At 45.4% G+C, this 22003-nt stretch overlaps 2 protein-coding genes across 2 annotated transcripts; one reads left to right on the top strand and one right to left on the bottom strand.

Moving 5' to 3' along the window:
• Positions 1-279: 279 nt before the first annotated feature.
• On the bottom strand, positions 280-1829 carry PIGW (phosphatidylinositol glycan anchor biosynthesis class W; the record flags this gene model as incomplete). Its single annotated transcript, XM_084273177.1, has 1 exon — positions 280-1829. The coding sequence occupies one exon, from the start codon at positions 1827-1829 to the stop codon at positions 309-311; it is 1521 nt and encodes a 506-aa protein (XP_084129303.1). The 3' UTR covers positions 280-308.
• Positions 1830-5752: 3923 nt separating this feature from the next.
• On the top strand, positions 5753-21934 carry MYO19 (myosin XIX; the record flags this gene model as incomplete). Its single annotated transcript, XM_084273239.1, has 23 exons — positions 5753-5888; positions 6634-6782; positions 7015-7128; positions 7899-8031; positions 8250-8319; positions 8679-8781; positions 8994-9090; positions 9567-9643; positions 10013-10103; positions 11148-11319; positions 11651-11724; positions 11818-11939; positions 13686-13799; positions 14179-14355; positions 15053-15199; positions 15678-15785; positions 16298-16368; positions 17273-17382; positions 19188-19351; positions 20015-20144; positions 20329-20414; positions 20758-21066; positions 21800-21934. 23 exons carry the CDS (start codon positions 5753-5755, stop codon positions 21926-21928), a joined length of 2883 nt encoding a protein of 960 aa, XP_084129365.1. The 3' UTR covers positions 21929-21934.
• Between the last annotated feature and the right edge of the window lie 69 nt (positions 21935-22003).

The following is a 22003-nucleotide window of genomic DNA, read 5'->3' as shown; positions in this document are numbered from 1 at the left end:
CCAGCAGTTGGGTATGAACACGGGTCACTAACTCTTACTCCTCTGCATGAGTGTTTAAAGGAGCAGTAGGAGCATTCAGCAAACAATCTCAAAGACTTAAGTTTTCAGGAAAATGTGTAACAACTCAGCAGGTAACGGCATTGATTGTATACTTCAGTAAAACAAACCATTAAAAAAAACCCAAACTGAGCCTAAGTCACTAAAAGCTATACCAAGTTATACGTTGTAACAGTACTATCATTCATTAAGGTACCATCACTCAGCTACAGCAAGCAAAGTTCAACTAGTCCACTTAAAACTGAGTGGAATCACCAAAACTTTAATACTATATTTTTTGCATGCAATATATACATAATTAAACAGTTAAAAAACATATACAAGTGTAGTATACATAATGTAAATGCAGCCTTGCAGTGGATGGTATCTATCAGTATATTCACGGCCCCAGTCATAACATTTGCTAGCAAGAAAAAGAGTAATTGGTTCTTATTAATAGCACTGATCAGGCAAGTGTGTAGCAGCTTGCCTTCCCTTGCGATAGGCACGGCCTGTGTTTCATGCTTCTTACTGGTACCGGGGGGCTTTACAACGTTCCAGCAGCAGGGCACGCTGGAGCCCTTCACGAGGAGCTTTGTGAACACCAACGTGAGATCAGTCACTACAAAACAGATAAACAAAGTCAGGCAGTGTGCGATCACCCATATGCAGTAGGACAGGTTTGCCATCCGGCGGGACACGGGGTCCGCGTATGCCTGTGCCACATGGAGACACAAGAAGAGCACGAGAACTGTCAGCAGCAAGAAACACGCTGCTTCGATCCAGCCTCTGACTGAGTTTCTGACCTTCAGCAGGCAGAGTCCCACTTGGACACTCGCCATATATATCGCGAGGTATCCAAAAAGAGAGAGCAGCCCTTCCCTGTTGGCATTTAAAAAGCCAACCCGAGTATCTCTGCCGTTGCTCCCCTGCAAGATAAACATCTTCAGAGAAGTAGTGTTAAGAATAAGCTGATAAAGTGCAGCCAGACTTACAGCAACAATCCAAGAATTATTTTTTGGAAATATGGCTAAGATTAGAGATGCTGCAAGCCTCACGATTGCCAAGGTAAAGAAAAAATTCCAGTGCACTCCATACTCTGAAGTGTGCTCGTGGTACTCTACAGATTTAACACTAAGCAGTCGCCCAACACCAAGAAGAACCAGAGGCCAAGTGGAAAAAAACTGCCTGGTTAGATTGGAAAATTTTGGTTGAGTCACACAAGATTTTTGCCTGACTTCAGGACAAACGAGAGCATTACCGAAAATAAAAGCTCCAACCCCCAAATCCATAACTCCTGTTCCGTAGGTCTCGGCTTTGGCGTATCGCCGCGGATACTGCGGGAAATCCACTGCCAAAATGCTGATTGATGTCAACATGTTGACATAAACGCGAAACACAGTTATTGCTGGAATGTATTCTGGATCCAAGTACGTCTCCTGGAATTCTTTTATAATTTGCCTAAAAGGCACTCTGGTCTCATGTTTTCTTTGGCTCTGTATTTTAGAAAATACTCCGGCACAGAAGGCTGCGATGATGGTTGGCATGAAAGAGAGGATGGGAGACAAGACTGTACAGCAGAACAGGAGAGGAGATACTAGCACAAGGAAGTCTAGCAGCAAGCTGTATGTCCTTGAACTTAAAGGTTTCCCATAATGCAGGTAATACAAAATCAAGAGGAGCCCTCTGCAGAGCAGGAGGAGCGGAGCTACAGACAAGCCTAGGGAAATTTCCAGCAAACTAGTTCCATTTAGGTTGCTGATAAAGGCTTCTTTCAGGTGGTTGTGTGACATCCTTCTGTCTTCCTCTGAAAACACGTGAACCCGAGTTAGTTTTATGAAACAGGGCTTAGAACCGCATCAGAAATGATGCTGATGTACCGGTTCATCAAAAGAGAAGTTGATTTCAGAAAACCAGAGGTTTTGAGTTACTCTTCACTGTGAAGAACGCAGAACAGTGCCAGCAGTACGGGCGCTGATGCTTGGCCTGGCTCTGTAATACCGAGCAGAGGCACTGGCAAGCCCCAAGCGAGCTCCAGCTTTACAAACGTTGCTCTTCCAACAGATTCTCCAAGTGACGCTCTCTAAATATGAAACGCTCTGTTAAATATTCACATAGTGAACAACGGCACTGTACATCCTGCTCTGTAGAACGTACTTAGTCGTATTCCCTATGGCGTAAACGAAACGGATACATCCAGCAGTGACCCTAATGAAGCTTCTTGTCGCTTCTGCAGCGGCGCGGTGCAGTAAAACCAGGAGCCAAGTCTCTGCCTGCACCCAGAGCGCCCTTTCAAAAGTCCCGATCCCACGGTGATGCTCCCCGGCGGGGACCTGTGTGGAGAGACTCCCGGTTAAACGTCCGGAAAGCCGGGCTTGCTCTGGGGTGTGTGACGGCGGCGCGGGTAGCGGCAGCCCCGCCGGCTGAGCGCACGGCACAGCCCGGGAGCCGCGGCCCCGCGCACAGGCGGGAGTCCTCACCGGCTCCGGGTGCCGGCTGGGCGAGCCCCGCGCCCTGCTGAGGTGCCGACGGGTGAGAACACAAGCCCCGGGTTGCTCTCGGGGTGCCGGTCCCCTTCCCCGCAGCTCTCTCTCAGCCCTCCCCGGGGCGGCCGTCGCCAAGCCCCTGCCCGTCTCCGCCGTGCTTCCTCCTCGTCCCGCCCGCAGGTAAACGCCGGCCGCGCTCCCCGCCCGCACTTTCGCCAGCGGGAAGCAGCCTGCTCTTCCGCGCCGCCCGATTCACCACCAGCCATTGCCGCCGCCGGCAGTCCCCGCCCCGGCTCCGCCTCCTCCTCCTCCGCCGGCCGTGCTGCCCGCCGCCTCGGTCCGCGCTGCCTGTCCGCGGTGAGTGCGTCCTGCTTTGCTTTGCCGTGCCGTGCCGTGCCCTGCCCGCCGCCCGGGGTCAGCGCGGGGATCGCCGCTGCGACCAGCGGAGCCAGAGCCGGGCGCTGCCCGGAGCCCGCCCGCCTCAAACCCCCGGGGCGGGTCCTACCCCGGAGCGGCTGGGGGATCCCCGGGGTCCTTCCCGGGAACGCGCGGTCTCGCCGCGGCCCGGCGGCGCGGTCCCGAGGCGGGCACAGGCCCGCGGGAGCGGCGTGCGGGGCTGCTGGGCGACCTTGGCCGTGACGGCCCGCGTCCTTTGGGAACGGGTTTAACGGCACAAAGAGCCGCCCTGCCAGCCCCGGGCACCGCCTCTGAGGGAAGAGCCCGGCTGCAGAGCCGTTACAGCCAGCGCTCGGCTGCGCGCCGTGGGGCGAGCGGTCTCGGGATGGCGTTTTGGGCTAAAATTAAACAAGGAGCAGGATAGAAGTGGTGTGAAGCGATGGTGGTGTCAGCTGCTGGAAGAAGACAGACTTCTTTCCGTCTGTATGACTGGAATCTCGGTCTTTATCAGAGAAATTCAGAGGACGAGGTTGACTCACCTTGGGTTGGCTCCCAGCAGGCAGAGCCCAGCACAGCAAGCCCGCACCTCCTTTCTGCTGCCTTACACCACTGCCCTGAGTCACTCACTCCTCCTCCGAAAGCATCTCTGATGCCATCAGACCCACAAATCTTTCTCATTCCTCCTAATAGGAGGGCTGTAACAAAATGTTGTAATTTCTCGCCAAGAAACTTTATTAATTCACTGTGACAAAGCATTTTATTCCCAGTTGAAGGAAAGATACCTTATTCCCTCCAAATATGCTTTGTTTGCAGGAGCAAACAGAAGCTATGACTTGCTTTGATGGTGAGGGTTGGCTTTGTGGCTCCAGTGTTACTCAGGTCCCACCAGGATCAGTACTTCTCACTGAAGCTTTCGGGCTCTGCTTGTGGAACCCTCTGGAGAACATTTTTTTTAAGTGTTCTTTGCTTTGATTTAAACAAGATACTCTGGAGTAAAGGCTCTCTCCAGTGATCCCATCCATAGGGCTAGAAAAGATGCCAAAGCAGGTAAAAGGAAAACCAGGAATTGTGTGTGCATGCTAAATTTTAGTGCCCGGAAAGAATTCCTGGCTTGTTTCCATGCAGTCAGGATTAGGCAACTACGAATGTATATTCACCCCTGCTTCAGGAATTGACTGGACCTACTAACTGTGTGGTTTGGAGCTGTGTTACTAACACGAGTTTTGTTATGCCCCTGGCTTTAATGGGGTAGGTGCTGATGTAGCAAGCACACCCCTAAGGGGATTTTGTCAGTAAATTGAATGGACACGAGCCATGCAGTACAGGTATCAAAGGTTGTTTTTCATTTGGCTTAGCGATCATCATCTCTTCTCAAATGAGGGGAAGTTGAGTAGGGACACAAAAACCCCCAGCCCTTTCTCTGATCTTGCAATATCAGCTGCACAACAGACTTAACTTGCCCGGTGCCAGCGTAATGCAGCGAACACATGGGAGGGCGTGGGAAGAATGGGAGATGGGCAGAGATTCCTCTTGTCTGTGGAGGATGGTGTGATTGTGTCTGTTCTCCAAGAAAGCAGCAAGCTGCTTAATGTTCATTCAGAGGAGAGTAACAGAAATCACTGTGATAGCATTGCTTCACTACATTGCTAAGCTTTCATTCTCCCCCCTTGCTGTGTAAAATTTTGTGTTGCTGAAAATGAACTACTTGAGCTGTGTGCAAAAGATAATAACACTGCTAAATGAGTACCTTATTGTAGCTTTAATTTTCTTTAGAAACAGGTTAATAGGCTTTTGCAGTGTATTTTCCCCTTTATCAATGAGCTTAGCCTATGTAGTGGGAATGCTGCTCGCTAAATCCAGCTCTTTCACTGTATAAACAAGGTGACGCTGTTCTCTGCCTTGGTTAACTTGTAAAGGATCGGGGATTTCCATCAGTACATACAAACGAGCGGGGTTACTTTGGAACAGTTTCTGTTACGGAGAAGGGGAACAGAAAAGGAATATCTAGCATGCAAAAATCAGGATTGGCATCTTTTCCCTTCTTCATTTTCCCTTCCAGCCTCTCTTTTCTTCCCCTGGAAATGACAAACAGGACCTGAAATCTCTCTTCTGGCTAAGTTTTCCATTACGTCTGTGTAACAAAGGTATCCTTCCAACTAACACTGTCAAGGACATGGGAGCCCAGAGGCTAAGATTTAAATACTTCAGGTGATTCAAAGGGGACAAATCTTTGCCTAATGCAAGCCAGCACTTATAACACCACCATTTCTTTTCCCTGGCTGCGAAGCACATGCACTCTGCAACTTCACTCCTGAGACCCTCAATCTCTGCTCTGAAAATGAAAATCTCTGCTAGGAAAACTGCATTAGAGTAGGACCAGAGCATCTTTCAACTCTGCCTTGGGCTCTGCAGCCAGTCCTTCCAGCTTCCCTCTGCACAAGGCTGGGTTTGCACCGAATTCACGATGTTTGTGGGCTTAGAAATACACCAGTTAAGAACATTGTATGTCTGCACTGAACGCCCCACAGAAGCACCAGGTAGTGCGAGTCTAAGGACACCTTTCCAAGCACCTTTGTTTGCAACTAGAATGACCAGTGATGAATTCAGTTTACAGTGTTGCCACCCTGCTACCTCTCATCTGCTAGATAACGCCCTTCTAAAAACAGAGCACCCCATGGGAAGCATTGGTGTTGGAGGAGGGCAACTGGGAGGAAAGGTAGCTCAATTGTAGTAAGTTACATGGAAGCAGCAGGAGAGCTATAAACTCTAGTGGATGAGGTAAAAGTCCAGCTATACTTGGCCTTTGGTGCTGATTTGACGTCCTCTGCAGGAAAATGGCCAAAAAGAAGATTGAACAGGATGACCTCAGTGAATCATTTGAAGAAGAAGTTAGAGCGTTTCTCAGTGATGAAGAGAAACTGCATCTTTTTGATGACCTCACTAAAGTTAATCCAGTGACAACTACAACAGGTAAGCAGCCAGACAATGGAGTATCTCCTGAGGAGTTGCTTGCCCTGGTGGCTTCTCATCACATTACTACTATAATGAACACAGTAGTTAACGATTCAAAGCCTATCCAAAGCCTTAGAGAGTCATGTTTGGCTCGGTTCATTTTTCAAAGAAATACTTTTACTACTACTTTTATACTTTAGTATAAAAATGCTTTCATCATAGCCACGCCGATCTCTTATCAGGCTCTGCATGCAGAGCTTACATTCCTATTGTTGGTTCAGGTCACTGGGTGTGGTTGAGACTTCACGCTACTGAAGGACTTGGGATTGCAGTTTGGTGTTACATGAACGTTATCAGAAAACAGGGCTGGGACTTTGATTCAAAATATATCTGTGAAATTGGGTTTGAAACGTAAATTCCTCACTCGCCTTTTTAAAATGATCCTGTCAAGAGAAACTGAGGCCTGTTCCCAGTGCAGAGGGGGAATGCTTGGCTGGTTGTTCTGCAAGTGGACAGATTTGCCTTCTAGGACTACGTGAAACCTCATGAAAGCAGAGGATTTATTGAACAGACTAGTTAGCAGATCCCTTAAGATGTTTAAAATCAAGGGCAACTCCTGAAGACATTATTATGTGCATTAGGCCTATATCACTCTTGATCTCCTCATGCCCATTAAACCTAAAGGTGTATCTGAAGATTTCTGTTGCAAACAGGAGTGGTCAAGTACACCATTCAAAAGATGCTAATGGAAGGTGTCTTTCAGTTCTGAAATGTCTTCAAGCAAGATACACAGTCAACTTGTTTTATACGAATGCTGGCTGCAGCCTGGTGGCTCTAAATCCCTTTCAGCCTTTCTCCTGCCTCTATTCACCCGAGCTCATGAGAGAGTACCACATTGCACTTCGTCCTCAGGTAATCCTTGTGTTCGAAATAACTGTCCTTCTGCAGAGCCCAGATGTTGAGTTCTTCAACAATTATATAAACAAAATAATCCTAAAGGATGAACCCCGTTTCTAGTGAAATGTGAGGTCTGTTAGAAGAGCAACGCTGCTTTCAGGTAAATGTGAGGAGACCTTTTCTGTCCTTTGCTGCTGCACTTTGTAATTATGGTTCTTTTAAATATGATTATTCTCTTTACTGCCAGGATTTAAAACCTCACATCTTTGCAGTGGCTGAACAAACCTACAGAAATGTCCAAAGCCAGATAGACCCCGTAAACCAGTCTATAATTGTCAGTGGAGAAAGTGGTGCAGGGAAGGTAAGGAGATTTTTTTCCTGATGTTGTTCTCAAGCTTTGAGATTCCCTAGTGATTCATAGCACATTGTATTTGGGTAAAAACAAGCAAAGATGAAGAAAAACCCATTCTGACAGAGCACGTACCCCGTCTGCTCTCACACAGCTCTGGAAACGTGCGTGAGGCATTAAGTGACTGCTGCAGTCAGACAGACTCTACTAAATATAGCTGCTCTTTAGGTGACAGCTGTAATTTCTGGGAGGGCTGGATTTGAATCATTCAACAGGAATTGCACCCGAGCTCAGGGCTCAGCCTAGGCTGTCAGGGAGCTAGGCTGGGTCTCAGCAAACCTGTGCAGAGGCTCAGGCGAAGCGGGAGAGTTCAGATCCTATCCCAGGCCCTTCTGTAATGGTCCATCCCTATTCAGCAAGATATCAAGGATATTTTAAAGCCTGAGAACAAAATGATTTGCTGAGTATTAATGACTCAAAGTCTGTTTCTATTCAATTCCCCTTAAGATATTAGCTGAGCCTCCAGATGGGCACATCTTGGTAAGGCTGCCGCTCAGCAAAGCGCTCACACTCCAGCAGCATTTAAACCTGTGTCTGCAGCGTGTAAGCATATGCACAAAAAGCTTTCTGCTGAGCTGGAGCTATAAACCTGACACAATTACTCCCCTTAGCATCGTCGCCAGCTGCATACTGTGTTTGCAGAAGCAAGCCCTATTTCACTAACTGACATAACTAATAATGGGGTAAAAACAAAGGTCTATTGTCAAGCTTCTCTCTTGCAGACCTGGACATCTCGCTGCCTTATGAAATTCTATGCATCCGTGGCTGCTTCAGTTATCTCTCCAAAAGGCAGTGAAACTGTGGAAAGGATAGAGAAGAGAGTGTTGGATTCCAACCCTGTCATGGAAGCATTTGGTAAATGAATAGGAAAACTAATGAGCAAAAAGAAGTAGTGGCCACCGTGGGCATGTTCTTTGTGAAGGCACAAGCCAGAGCTGGCTCTCGGCTCTCTCCTTAAAAGCCAAACTCTCCAAACACAGAGCTGTATACAAATCACCCTTAATGCCTTGTGTCCTACCTGGAAAAATGGAACCACTCTGATTACACTGTCTCTCTCACTGGCAATTTCACAGGAAACGCGTGTACCCTGCGGAATAACAACAGCAGCCGCTTTGGAAAATACATCCAGCTTCAGTTAGACAGGTAATAATTACTGGCTAAAAACCTTCTCTATTGTCCTCTTCCTTTGAGTCTTTACCAATCTGTTCCTGAAGTCTGCCACAGAATATTTTATCTGTCTTTAGAAGGTATTTTGGCTTGCTAGCAGCTTACATTATTATTAGATCTTTTTTTTTTTTCCCCAGCAAGCCCTCACCCTGATCTCTGAAGAGAACAGTGGGGAAACACCAATGCAGTTACAAACTCTGAATCAAGTATTACATTAATAACAAAACCAAAAGTGAGCTGCAAAGCATTTGCAGCCAGTTGGTATCATCACAACAGCTACTGGATTCTGTGAAGAATTGTTGTTGAAATCTTTGCCTTTTTTTCCCCCCTTCTAGATTTCACCATCTGAGTAGCGCTTCCATTCAGACTTTCCTCTTGGAGAAGACCAGAGTTGCCTATCAGGCCCCCAATGAAAGAAACTTCCATATTTTTTATCAGGTTTGCCTTGGGTTAATTTTGCTAGATGTTTCTGACAAACACTGGGGATGAAATCACCAGATTTAGCACAGCTACAACTCCTAATATTTAACAGTTTCCCTGTCTGCTGTGCTTCCGAATTAAATCATGATCCCAGGGTGTTTTTCTCCATTGTCTGTGAGATGTAGATACTAAAGGCAGAATTCAGCAGTGACCTTGTTTTCTCTCTCCAGATCACAAAAGGTGCCACTGCAGAGGAGAGGCTGGAGTGGAACCTTCCAGAAGGGGCTGACTACCACTGGCTGCCAAATTCTGAACGAAACTTAGATGGTAAAGATTAGTTTCACAGACTGTCCATTAGTAATGGCTGTAACATTAAAAGAAAGCAGGCAAAAATGTGTCTGTCCTGTTAAAGCTCATGACCGTGGCCAGCCAACGGCAGATACTTTGCAAAGCCACCTGTGTTAACGTGACTCTCTAAGTTTCAGTTCACACTGTTCAGAGTTTTCACTTGGCTTAAGGCAGCGGTTTCTGGCCGAGTGAATTTGCATCTCCGTGGCTGTGTTTAGAAACCGTCTTGTCTTTGGATGTGCTTCAGCACCCTGCTGCCTAACTTCAGAGCCCCGCAGAGCCAGCGTTCCATCAACAACTCGGTTCCCGTAGTACTGGGGGAGTTACCAAAAGAGCACCTGACTTCCTTGATCTCTTTTGAGGATTCCAGCTAAACTGGTTGTGGCCTAGAGGGTTCTGCTTGCTGTGTTTGTGTGCCTGGCTTTCTTTTAAACAGCACCTGTTTGGCTTTTCAGAGGACTGCTTCGAGGTGACCAGAGATGCAATGTTTCACTTGGGCATTGACCGCTCCACGCAGAACAATATTTTCAAGGTCAGGTACAACATGTGGTCACCATGAGGCTCCTCCTGATGTTTGGAGTGGTTTTTAGTATGGGATTTCTGCAGATGTAAATCTGTAGCAGCGTACAGAGCGTGGGTTGTTTGGTACTCCTGACTGCGGCCACGCTTGAGGTTGCATAACCAAATGTTAGTTCTTACCTGAGACCCTGCACCCAGGAACTTCAGTTTTCCTTCAGTAATTGCAACATTAGGAATTAACACAGAGGCTTGGAATCTACTTGCTTTTTTTTCATGTGCAGAAATGTTTTGTCTTGTCCTGTTCTGTGGCTAAGGGAAGGCTGAGGACACTGCCTTGGGGGCAGCTCTCACTTTGAAAACTCAACAATTGATTCTATTTCAGGTTCTGTCTGGCCTTCTCCATCTTGGGAACATCCGCTTCTCTAATCCACTGGATGAATCTCAGCCTTGTGAGCTAGAGGACAAAGCCAAAGGTGAGGCAAAGAGCATGCTGTGCTCCAGAGAGTCCTGTTACTGTAGTGCAGCTGCCTAATAGAACGGGTTACTACGCTCTTCTGCTTCACAGGAGACTGCAAAGCTCATGGACAGACCAAAAGTTAAGCATATTTTTGGTCCTTAATTCATGGTTTCAAAGTACTGAACAAACAAAATCCTGATGCTCCCCTGGTGTGAGAGATAATATCCTTCTGTTACAGGTCGAGGCAACTCATTAGACGGTAATATCAGAAGGATTATTGGCAGAACTGGTACTCTGGATTGTAATCTTACACCGATGTCACCAGACTTCCAGAAATGTGTCCCAGGGTGGAAAGCAGGGCTTTAAAATTAAAGCTTTGATGTTTTCATGCTAAAGACTAAAACTCCACCTAGTACCAGCAAGTCCATTAAGTAGCAGCGTAGAACGTAGGTTGTTCTGGGTGTCTTTAGGAGGTTCATGCATCTAGTTTTCCATCAGAGCTATGACACTGCCCTGAACAGTGAGGTTTCCTACTATTATTTTACAGGCTCTGAATTCACACTACGTAATGTTCAAATAGTTTTGCATACAAGTCAGATTAGCAAGATCTTAAATGCTTCATTAGCAAATACTCATTCTTCTAATGAAGGGATTACATTTCCTTGATATCTCCAAAATCGATGGTTTTTTTTCTGGCCATGGCTGTTTGAGGTTCTCTATCTGGATTTAGAGGTCTCTGCTCAAAAAAGGTGTAAAAGTAACGAAGACATACATGGAGAGTACTTTAAAGCAGGTAGTTCAGAGCAACAAATGTCAGACTCTTTGGATATTGTTTCATTTGGAACAGAGTACCTGCAATTCTCAGGGTACTGTACATCCAGATTAAGAGGCTGGTCTTGCAAAACTTTCTCCCAAGTTTGGGTAAAAAGATCCAAAAGCCACTTTTAAGTTGGTAGTGTCATTTTTTAGCTATACTATCTCTAGACCTTCCGTAATGTTAAAGGGGCTGCATCCATCCCACACTCCAGATAACCTTGCAGTGGTTTCTTTCCTGAACCAGATTTTGTGAAGACTGCAGGAGATCTGCTGAAGATACCTGTTGAGGAGCTCCTGGAAGCAATAAGAATTCGAACAATAACTGCTGGAAAACAACAACAGATCTTCAAGAAGCCATGCTCCAGAGCTGAATGTGAGACTAGGAGGGACTGCCTCGCCAAAGTGATCTATGCCAAGTAAGGACATGTAGCCCAGGCTGCTCTGCTGATCATGTAACATTTGTGAGGGAATAGGGAGGCTAGAGAGATTTGCTTTCTCTGCTTGGACTCAACCACAGCGTAACCCTCCCTTACCCTCCCAACACACCCTGGATTCCGTTGTAGATACTGATAAAGCTGCAGTATCTAATAGAGAGATCTGCAGAGAGCGACTGTTTCAGGGCACCAGCAGCATGTCATCATTTTTTGTTTCTTTCATGCAATACTGGTAAAAACAGCAATAAAAGAACACTACTCTGATGGTTGTAAGCAAGCACTTCCCAACTAATCCAGCTGTCCTTGTCTGCAGATTGTTTGAATGGCTTGTTTTGGTCATAAATGACAGCATCTATGCAGAGCCGTCGGCGTGGACCAGCTTCATAGGTATGGTTTATTCATCAGGGTGTAACTGAGTAACCCTAAGTCCTTGGAGCTATTTCTAGACCAAAGAGCACTGTCTTCCCATGTTCCTGCTAGGTTTGTTGGATGTTTATGGTTTTGAAGCCTTCCCTGAAAACAACTTGGAACAGCTTTGTATTAACTATGCCAATGAGAAACTGCAGCAGCACTTTGTGGCACACTACCTGAAGGCCCAACAGGTAATAGCCCTCTACAATCAGGTGCTAAATCAGTGTCAGACAACATCTTTTGTCTCTAATTGTATTTCCATGACTCTAGTCTTACTGCAACCTTCAGCTGAGCAAACAATGCCACAGAAATCAGTGGGATGTGAGTAAAGGTTGCTTTTTTAAAGGAGAGCATGGGGCAGTTGGTGGGACCAGACAGCTTTCTCTCCTAGTGCACTGGAAATCTGTCCCCTGTTACACAGCTCCATTGGCTCTGTTTGAAATGCCTCAAAGAGCTGAATGCTTAAAACTGAATTCTTGAGGTAAGCATAGCCTAAATTGAGTTTCTTTTGGAAGCTGCTGCTTAAACCCACGGTAATTCTCCTCACCAAGTATAAGGTGCTATATGAGTGGGGAGCTTCTAGACCTGAACTTAGTGCGAAGCCAGAGAGCCAAACAGAGCCTGGTATCCTGACCATCAGCAGCACATGGTACCTGGTGAGGGTCTTGTGGCACAGGCACAGCTTCATAAGCCCAGCTGTCATGCTGGTACCTTTAAAAACAGGACCAGACTGCACACCAGCTTCTATTTTTGAAAGAGGAGGTACACAAGTACATGAGTTGTGCTGTTTCACAGCAGAGAAGGCATGTGCACCATGCTAAATACATTGCAGTCACCTGCCTAACTGGTCACACACTGCTAATTCCTGTTCTCATCTGAATGCTCTGAAAGCTACAGAGTTCCTGCCAGGCCTGGACTGCTACTCTACTACTCAAGATGTACTTAAGTCTGCATTGAATTCCTCCACATGACACACACAATTCCACAGTGCTCTTGGCCATTAACTGGAATCTGGGAATGTATTTTCTTTATGGCACCAACACGACGGCACTTTCTGCCTCACGACAGTTTTATCAATTTATTCAGGAGATAAGTATCTCTCTGACCATAATTTCTCTCTCATATGCCCAGTCTTTTTTTTTTTTTTTGCCTGCCTGCCCTCATCAGTGTGCCAGGGGTTAATGGTCAGCAAAGATGGAAACCAAGTTCAAGTGCACAGTTGCCTCCCTTGATACTGATTCATGACCTCTGTTTATAGTACCCCTCCCAGTTACTGCCTGCCCTCTTACCTCTCTTTATCTGGCTGTGTCCCAACCCACTTAAACTCCATTAGTGGCTGTGCTGAGCAAGCTTTTGGCAGGAAACTTTTAAAACAACTGGCCAGAGACTGTGCTCGTTAAACACTCCTGATAGTTTGTTCTGTAATTCAGCACAAATATTGTACAAATTAGAAAGAAAACAGTATCTCTATTTCCTTTTTCATCAAACTTGGTGTTAAATGGAGCCCTGCTAGCAAAGTCTGGCACACAGAGGTTGGTTTAGGGCTGTGTCCTGATCTAACAAAGGAGCCTGGCGCATTCCTTGCCCTTCAGGGCAAACCCCAGCACAGCCAGGAGAGGCTCAGTGGGACTGTAACCTCTGTTTGTTCTGTAAAGCAGCCTCCCAGCCTCCCTGATAAACCTGTGAGGCTCCCAAATACTTAAACAAATTGTTCCAGCATGACCTGTGCTACATACTCAAAAGCTATCTGGGGCACAACATCCTCATCTGGTTGTTTTTTTTCTCTTCAAGATTGCTGCTGAACATGAGCTGAGCTCTAGATGAGCAGGCTGAGACTGGGTTTATGTTGTTAAACAGTAACTGTGGGCAGGCATACACAGTTATTTGAGCTGTGGTGCCCTCTGCCGCAGAACAACCGCGTTTTTCTCTTATTTCAGGAAGAGTATGCAGCTGAAGGCCTCCAGTGGTCTTTCATAAACTACCAGGATAACCAGAACTGCCTGGATCTGATAGAGGGCAATCCTCTAAGCATTTTTTCTTTGCTGAACGAGGTAAGTACAGACCTAACCCCCTAAAGCTTTTGGCTTAGTTACCTGCCTTCTGTTCGTGCCTCCAAAGAAAACATGAATACTCAATTAGTAGGAAACTTATCAGCTGTAAGGCTTCTGCAGAGCTTATTTTTCAGAACAATCACACCGCTGCTTCTTCCTATTCTGTGTTGTCTTTTTTCCTCTGATCCAGGATGTTCCAATTCAAACATGAAACCTCAATTACATTTTTTGCTGCTTCTCCCCCCAACCAGTATTTCAGAGCTTGAGTACTCAAAGCAACTCCAAAACAAGCATGGTTTTCATTTAAAGTGATTTAGCTTGTGAAAACAGCTCTTTCTGACAGATAAGAGATACCAGTATTGTCTTGTTTGTTACACAGGAGTGCCGTCTGAACAGATCCTCCAACACTGACCTGTTTCAGACTCGGATTGAGAAAGCCTTGTCCAATAATCAATGTTTGAGTCGAGACAGGTTTAGTAAGAAGCCTAATTTCATTATTTCACATTATGCTGGCAACGTCTGCTATCAGCTCACAGCGATGGTGGAGAAAAACAAGGTGGGTATTTGCAGAAAGAGCTGTTAAAAAACCCCAAACCAAAACCCCACGACTCTTTCAGACCAAAAGTGATTTAAATCAAAGCACCACTAATGTATAGGCAGTGATGTGTACAGGAAATACATACTTTGCTCCAAATAAATCCTCCAGGTCATGTGAAACTGGGTAATGTTCCAGGGTCTAATATTTAGTGAAGCCTCACTGGCACAAGCAAACGGAGACAGGAGACCTTTCTGTTGAGGAGAGTGGACCACGCATCACCGAATCACAGCTTCTTTCATTCCTGGGACAACACAGAAATGTTACTGGCATCAGGGCATTTATATAACCATAAATATAGGGCTTCGTTCCCCCCCAAAATTCATGTAAGTTTATGAGAAACAAGAGCATGGATTTGACTGCTGAAAGCTCTGAAAGTACCAGGAAACTCAAGTTTTGGCCTTGTTGTGCCACAGGGAGTGAGTGAAACCGGTGATGCAATAAAAATGCCATCTTTGTTCAATTAAAAGGAAGACTTTCTAATTGACTAGTATCTGCTGCAGACTGACAGATTTGAAATTGCAGCCCTGCTTAAATCAACATTGGCATCAGAAATACCATTCCATCTATACACGTGGAATTTCTAGCCATTTTCAGAGGTGGCAAGTTCGTCCCAAAGTAGGTTCCAAGTACTAACAAGTTGTGTTTGTGTTTGCAGGACCCCATTCCTCCCGAGCTGGTCCATGTTTTGCAGAATTCTAAGGACCCTTTGCTTCAAAAATTATTTCCTGTGACAGAAAGGAGCCAAAATAACATCAAACCCCAGAACAGAGCAGCTGTTGTTACAGTGGTGTCAAAGTTCAAGGTACATCCTCTGCGAGTCTCTGCTTTCTACTGTTCTTAATAATTAGATGAGAAAACAGTATAGTTGGACCAAGATCAGTAAATATTATTAAAATGAAACAGCTGTAAGCCAGAAATAGCTTCAGACTCCTGATATTCTCTGGGTTTTAACTCACTCTGAGTTTACCTTTTCCTTTCATGTTTGTGCATCTGCCCATGAGAGTCTTCTTCCTCCTCATTCCTCTGGAGGGGTTGGGTTCAGCTGATGGCCTTGCTATCATTTTGGAAACTTTCTGAATCTGCCATCAGCAATTTTACAAGAGCACCCGTAGAGTGGATTATTTTGCTCAACACATCCTTACAGAAGAGCTCTGCTAATGCCAAGTCTGTAGAGCCACCCTTGCAAAAAACTTCTTCATTGTTTTTATAGAAGACCACTGATTAGCTAAGCTACCTGTGGAGAACATGTCCCTATTTAAACCTGTACTTGTTTTCTCCAGGGTTCCCTTGAGCATCTGATGCAGATTTTGAATAGCACCACACCACACTACATCCGCTGCATCAAGCCTAACGCTGACTGCAAAGCCATGACTTTTAAAAAAGAAGAGGTAACTTTTCAAAAGCCATTACTGAGTCAATGAGGAGCTTCCTAGAGACATGGTGCAGGGCTTTGCATCGGGTCTCTTAACGATCCTGAGTCACCTGCAAAGCTCATTTCAAAGCACATTTGGGAATAGCTTTTTGTCCTTTGGAGCTTCCAAGATAAACATCCTTTCAGAATCCCTGATGATGCTTGTCTGAAATTAATAGTAAGCACAGCAGCTCTTCCAGATATAACTTCTTGCTGTATGAGAAACTCTCTTACCAGAGTGCCTCTGGGTTATTTGGAGTGCTACCATCCCAGCCCTCAAAAGAGAGAAAGGTGATCTGACTGCTCAGCAGTCCTGGTCACACAGGTATCTCCACAGTGAATGCCCACAGCAAAACATTGCATGCTCCTGGAGTTGAGTCTAGCCTAGGATAAAATAGATGGCATGAACTGACAAGCATGTCTTTAGATACAGCACAGCTTCTACAAGAATAACAGTGGTTGCCTAAATCACCTCAATTTATGCCTCAGGTCCTCAGCCAGCTTCAGGCATGTGGAATAGTTGAAGCCATCACCATCAGTGCAGCAGGCTTCCCCATTAGGTAAGTCTGAGTTTCTTGAGCAGTGTCTTCCATAATCCATTGCTGTAGCAATTAGTGGCATCTTAGTTATTCAGAAGAGTTTATAAGCAGGAAATACAAATATTTTGGTGTCTGTTTCAGCTTTAAAAGAATCAGTGGACTGCTCACTGCTTCCTTTTATGATTATTTGAGCACCTCTCCATGTTTTGGAGACAAAAATATCCACCACAAATCCTGACTGCTGTTCTGTGTTTTGGATAATGAAACTCTGCTCATTCAGCGAGTCCAAAAGCCCAGGAACAGCACAACCAGGAGAGCTGGCACAACTTGCCATCCAGACAACAGGAGTTGTAAAACTGTACCAAAATGCTAAGAGATGTGTCTGTAACACACCCCTGGCCTGAGGGCTCACTGTGCCTGTCCGGCCTGAGAAGCTGGGGAGGAGATGTTTTGATGTGGACTCTCATGTACTAAAGCTTTCTGATTGAACGTGGCTTCACAGTAACCTTTGCTGCAATTCAGTTACCAATTAGCAATTTGTAATTATCTTTGTAGCCCTGAAGCTGAGCATCTCATCACAGCCAGTTACCTTGCTGGGCTTTCTTGCCTGCCTTCAGATGACAGAGCGAATGAGGCCTGAGCTAGGCACCTTTTTGACAGCTCAGCATTGACAGGGTGAAGCTCACTGTGATCACAAACAACTCCTGCTACAGGCAGAAGGCACTGTTACTGGGCAATAAGCAGTTTCTTGAGTTCCCTCATCGTGTCTGTACTTGCCTGCACATGGGTGACTACATAGCCATCTGTTTTTCATCCTGTCCACTGGGTCTTTGAAGCCATTCTGTAATTTTCCCCCTCAAAGGATAAGTTATTTGCATATGGCAAACCATACTTGCCTAGGATTAACTGTCTGTTTGCCCACCAGGATCCCTTTCCAAAGTTTCACCGAGCGCTATGAAATACTGAGAAAATCATGTGGGTCCAATAAAAGCAGAGTGTGTGATAAAGGCAACTATGGCACTGCAGAGAAAAAAGGTACATCTGTCCAGATAATCCCTGTGCTGTCAAGAGACCTGATCACTGCCCCAATGTGGTACCACCTGGATCAGATACAATGAGTGTATTCAGCACTAGGGACACTGCTGTTCTCAAAATATGTTTCTAATCTGTCACTAACTTGAGTTTCTAACTTGCCTAATGCTTACAGCAGAAGTGCAAATCTTTCATCTTCATGCTCTTTTTCTGTGTTCCTCTTGGGTAGAACGTTTTCAGTGAGGATGGTGTTTGGGGTTTCCCTTGATATAATTTGATTTGGTTCTTGAGTTGAAAACCACTTACCTTTTTGCTTATATTCCTTCTCCTTCCTTTTTTTCCCCCCTCTTCGTTTTCTCACCGAACACACTGACCCTTTAGCTTACCTGGATTCTGCTGCTTCTACCTTTTGCAAACTTCTGTATGCGATTCTTTTTTCTAAGCAAGAGGGAGGATGGATTTAAAAACACAATCTGATCTACAAGGTAACAATCTTTTGTATAAACCCCTGAAAGAAGGAGCTCACCAAGTGGTTAGGTTTAATAGTGAAATACTGTCTCGCAGACTGAGCCCATCTTCACCCAGTGGGTCTGTTCAGCAACCAGTAGATGTGGGAAACAGGACCAGTAAGTACCAGCCTGTGGCAGATAAGCAGAACAGCTAGAAATCTATTCACCCTTGCAGAAATGGAAGTGATGAAATACAGGCTGGGGAATTACTTACACGCCATTATCTTTCTCCCTCAATTATAAACCCATTAGCTGAAATGCCCCATTGTGATAGGTTACTGGTCCTTTTTATCTTTAGCAGGTAATAAGCTGCAAACAAAGCAAAACAATTTCCTAAACAGGGGGATAAGCTTTTGGTTCCCTTATCAGCCCAGCCCCATGAACACCATCATAGTTACCAGGTGTCTTCCTGTGAGCAAGAATTGCTTGTATTTGTTTTAAGTACCTTAAAATGCTCTCATCTCCTTAGAAATATTTATAGCAGAAAAGCAAACAGTATCCAGGATGGAAAGATACAAAGACCATCAAGTTCCGTCATTGGGCATGCAGAAACTCATGCAGCATTGCCTTGAACAGCACAATCTCTTTCAAGGACAGGTCTGAATTAAGTCTACCTCTATTTCCAAATAGAATTATCTGGCTCTTTGTCTCATAATGTAAAGAATTGTGTACTGTCTCCCAGAAATGGTTTTAATAACCTCTTACTGCTGCAATAAACTGCTTAGTCCATGTCCCTGTAGTTGCTTCCGATGCCCCGTGAAAGCTGTAGAATTGCCCATACAGTTTCTATTCCTGCATCTTTCAGTACATTAAGGCCACAAGTCCTATTTCTTGCTTTTTGCTCTCTGTTCCCAACAGCTTTCAGTTTTTAATCAGATTTTCTTAGAACTGAGCTACTCAAATCCATTCTTAATTGCATTGCTGGTGCTTTCTAATGTTTCCATGTAGGATGCTTTAAACAATGTGAGTTGAACCCCCTTTTCATTGCCTAGATCTACCCAAATCAACATCCCTTACCTATGGATGGGCTGCAGTAGAGGTGATAAGACAGCACCCGAACTACAGCCTAGTTAAGACACACCAAGCTGTTTTTTCCACTTGCTAGCACATGGGAAAATCTATGTTGTTACATTTTTCCCTTCAACACAGCTAGATGTAGTAATGTCTCAACCATCAACTCCTCCCCTCTCACCATAGGCATACACCCCCTAAATGACCAAGAAGTCTCAGTGTAAAGACAATTATTTGGTCCTGATTTCCAAGTGTTATGATACCTTCTCTTCAATGCTTCATTTCCAGGTGTGATTCCAGTGGTGGATGATAGCAAAGCATCCCTTTCTGTTGTCTGTGAGATCCTTCAGAATGTTGTCACAGGACAAACTATTGCTGAGCAAACAGGGAATGGAGTAGAAAATACTTCAGTGTACTGTGGCAAAACCAAAGTATTTCTGGCTAATTCTGTGGTAAGACCACCATTTCCTTGGCTAACAGTACTGGGGTGTACTGGCCTAACTGGGATTCTGGCACAGATTATCATTGTGGTTAGGTGATACTTCTGCTAATGCCAGTGAGACTAGAACCAGGCATTTTCCTTCAAATCATTAAACTAAACCATCCTTCAGAACCCAACTATCAGAAGCTCATGGTTTCAAAGCATCCTTGTTGACAGGCAAGGAGCTGCATTTACAACACATGTTGTCACCATCCTCCCGGTTTGGGTAAACACAACAGCCCTCCCTAACTTCACCTGACAGACCTGGCTGTCCTGACAGCAGCCACTTTGCAAAGGAGATGAAGGTGACAAAGGCACTTCTGCAAAGCTTGCACACTAGAGGACTCAGCTGTAAAGAACCCCCCTCCAGTGCAGCCAGTTGTAAACTAGCTGCTTCTGGGACTTTGGGTGCATCCACTTTTTGCCCCCACAGCTCTTCTTTTTACCCTTCAGTTACTTCAACTTTCACACATCACCTAATAAGCATTATTAAAATGCTCTTGCTGGTAGAAGCTAATCCACAGTCTTAGGACACTGAAATGTGTGAGTCTGACACACACCCAGAGGCTGCAGAAGAGTTGTGAACACAACTCCATCCTGGACTACTAACTGGAGGCTTGTATCCCCAATGCAGCTGGAGCAGCTGGAAGCTAGAAGAGCAGAGGTGTTAAATGAGAAAGCATTTTGCATTCAGTGTTGCTGGAGAAGGTTTAAACAGAAGAAAATAGCAAAACAGAGATGGTCTGCAACTGTCATCCAAGCAGGTAATTGGGTAAGGGTGTGGTTGAACATAAGGAGCAACACTTCCAGTTACACTGGATGTTTTGACTGGCAGGAATGGTTATGTTAATTGAAGATGGAGGAAAGCTTAAGTGCCATCTCTCTTACATTGTGTGCAAGAGGTCCTGAGATTCTTTGTACTCAGATTTCTTTTAATTAAATCTTCAGCTATCCGTTCCTGGTTAGCAAGGAATCGCTTCCAGAGGATGCGCAGGGCTGCTGATACTATAAAGCACAGCTGGAGGAAATGGAAAGTAAGTGTACTGGTACAGGAGAGCACTCTTTGAGTGACTGAGGCATTTTAGTGTTTGAGGAGTGTACCTCTGTCACGTAGCTGTACAAAACCAATACTGCCAGTTCTCCAGAAAACTTAGTCTCGAGCTGGGATGCCAGTCCGGTACAGCCGCTCCTAGAGTGGCAGCACAGAGACCAACCACAGAACAAACTTGTTCCTTACCTCCATAAAATGGGAGGATGTCCCAAAGGCTGTCCTGTCCTTTAAGATGCCCTCTTCTTTAGACTCTTGGTTTTGCAGGTTTTTATTTTATTCAAGATGTTTGAGACTTTTGCTCAAGAATATTCTTTACTCTTCACCAGGCAAAAATGGCTGCGTTGGCAGCAGCAGAATTGGACGAGGGTGGAGAAAAGGGGCTCTTCTCAGTTCCTGGACCTACAGTCATCTCGGCCAAACCACCTTGCTCTTTGGAAACAACTTGGCCTCTGCAGGCAATAGTTCAGTTCTGGCCCCTTAGCCTTGTCCTGGCTGCTGCACCTGTGACCATACTGGGGCTGCGGAGAGACCTGTCCCTGCTGGCATGCCTCCGAGTACTTCAGGAGAGCCACTGCTACAAGGTGGAGAGCTGTTCCTTGGGCTGTGGCATCACCTCCATCCGAGCTCTCCCACAGGTAACAAACCTCCCACACTTGGTCGGCCACACAGTTGAACTGCCACAAGTTCAGGAACCTGAATTCCACTTCTGAGTGGAGCAACTATAAGCTGCTCTTGAGCTACAGTCTTCCTCTTAGCACAAGCTTAGGTAAGCACGGATGACTCAGTAGGTTGAGGCAGACACAGGGATGAGTTCAGACTTTAAATGACACATTGAAACTCTTGTTAATCTTTGCAAGAGGAACAAACTGATCACAGCTCTGCTTCAGAACCAGAGAGCAGAGGATTCCAACGTGAGCTCTGCTGTTACACACTACGTGTCTTAGATACCATTTACTACAACGAAGCCACAGCCCACACTGGCTTCTCTCAGGAGCACACTCATTACACATCACTGTGCTGGGGTGTGGCTTTCTATGTTGATAGAATTTTTGAGGTGGTGTAAAATTGTGTGTGCAAGAACACAGCCTGTGCTGGTCACAGTTACTACAAGGAGTAAGAAGTAGTACTGATTGACTGAATACTGACTAAATACTCAAATATTCACAAGTTAAGCTAATTTCTGGTACTCTTCATAGCAGTAATTTCTCTTAAACCTGTTTGCAACAGGAATCCTTTGGGGGTTTGCCTCTCTCCTTACTCATATTCACAAGCTGCTTATACACTAAAGCACGACGTAGTTTGAACAGCAAAACTAGCTCAAAATCCAGCAAAAACATCATCCAACCTCTCCACCTTTCTCTCTTCCAGGGCTCAATCAAGTTCCACTGTAAGAAGTCTCCCCTGCATTACGCAGATGTCAGTCCCCACTCAGCTACATATTCCTTCTCTGGATTCAACCAGATTTTATTGGACAGAAAAAAACTCCTCCCAACATAGGTTTTAGCTCTCAGCATATACTGTACTTTTTCCTTCAGGGAAGGACCGTCCGCAAGCTGCTGCTGCTGCTTTCAA

Source organism: Gallinula chloropus, assembly GCF_964237585.1.
Source record: "Gallinula chloropus genome assembly, chromosome: 19".
NCBI classification, from domain to species: domain Eukaryota; kingdom Metazoa; phylum Chordata; class Aves; order Gruiformes; family Rallidae; genus Gallinula; species Gallinula chloropus.
Note: the sequence above shows the minus strand (reverse complement) of the source record. Positions and strands in the feature narration are given on the sequence as shown.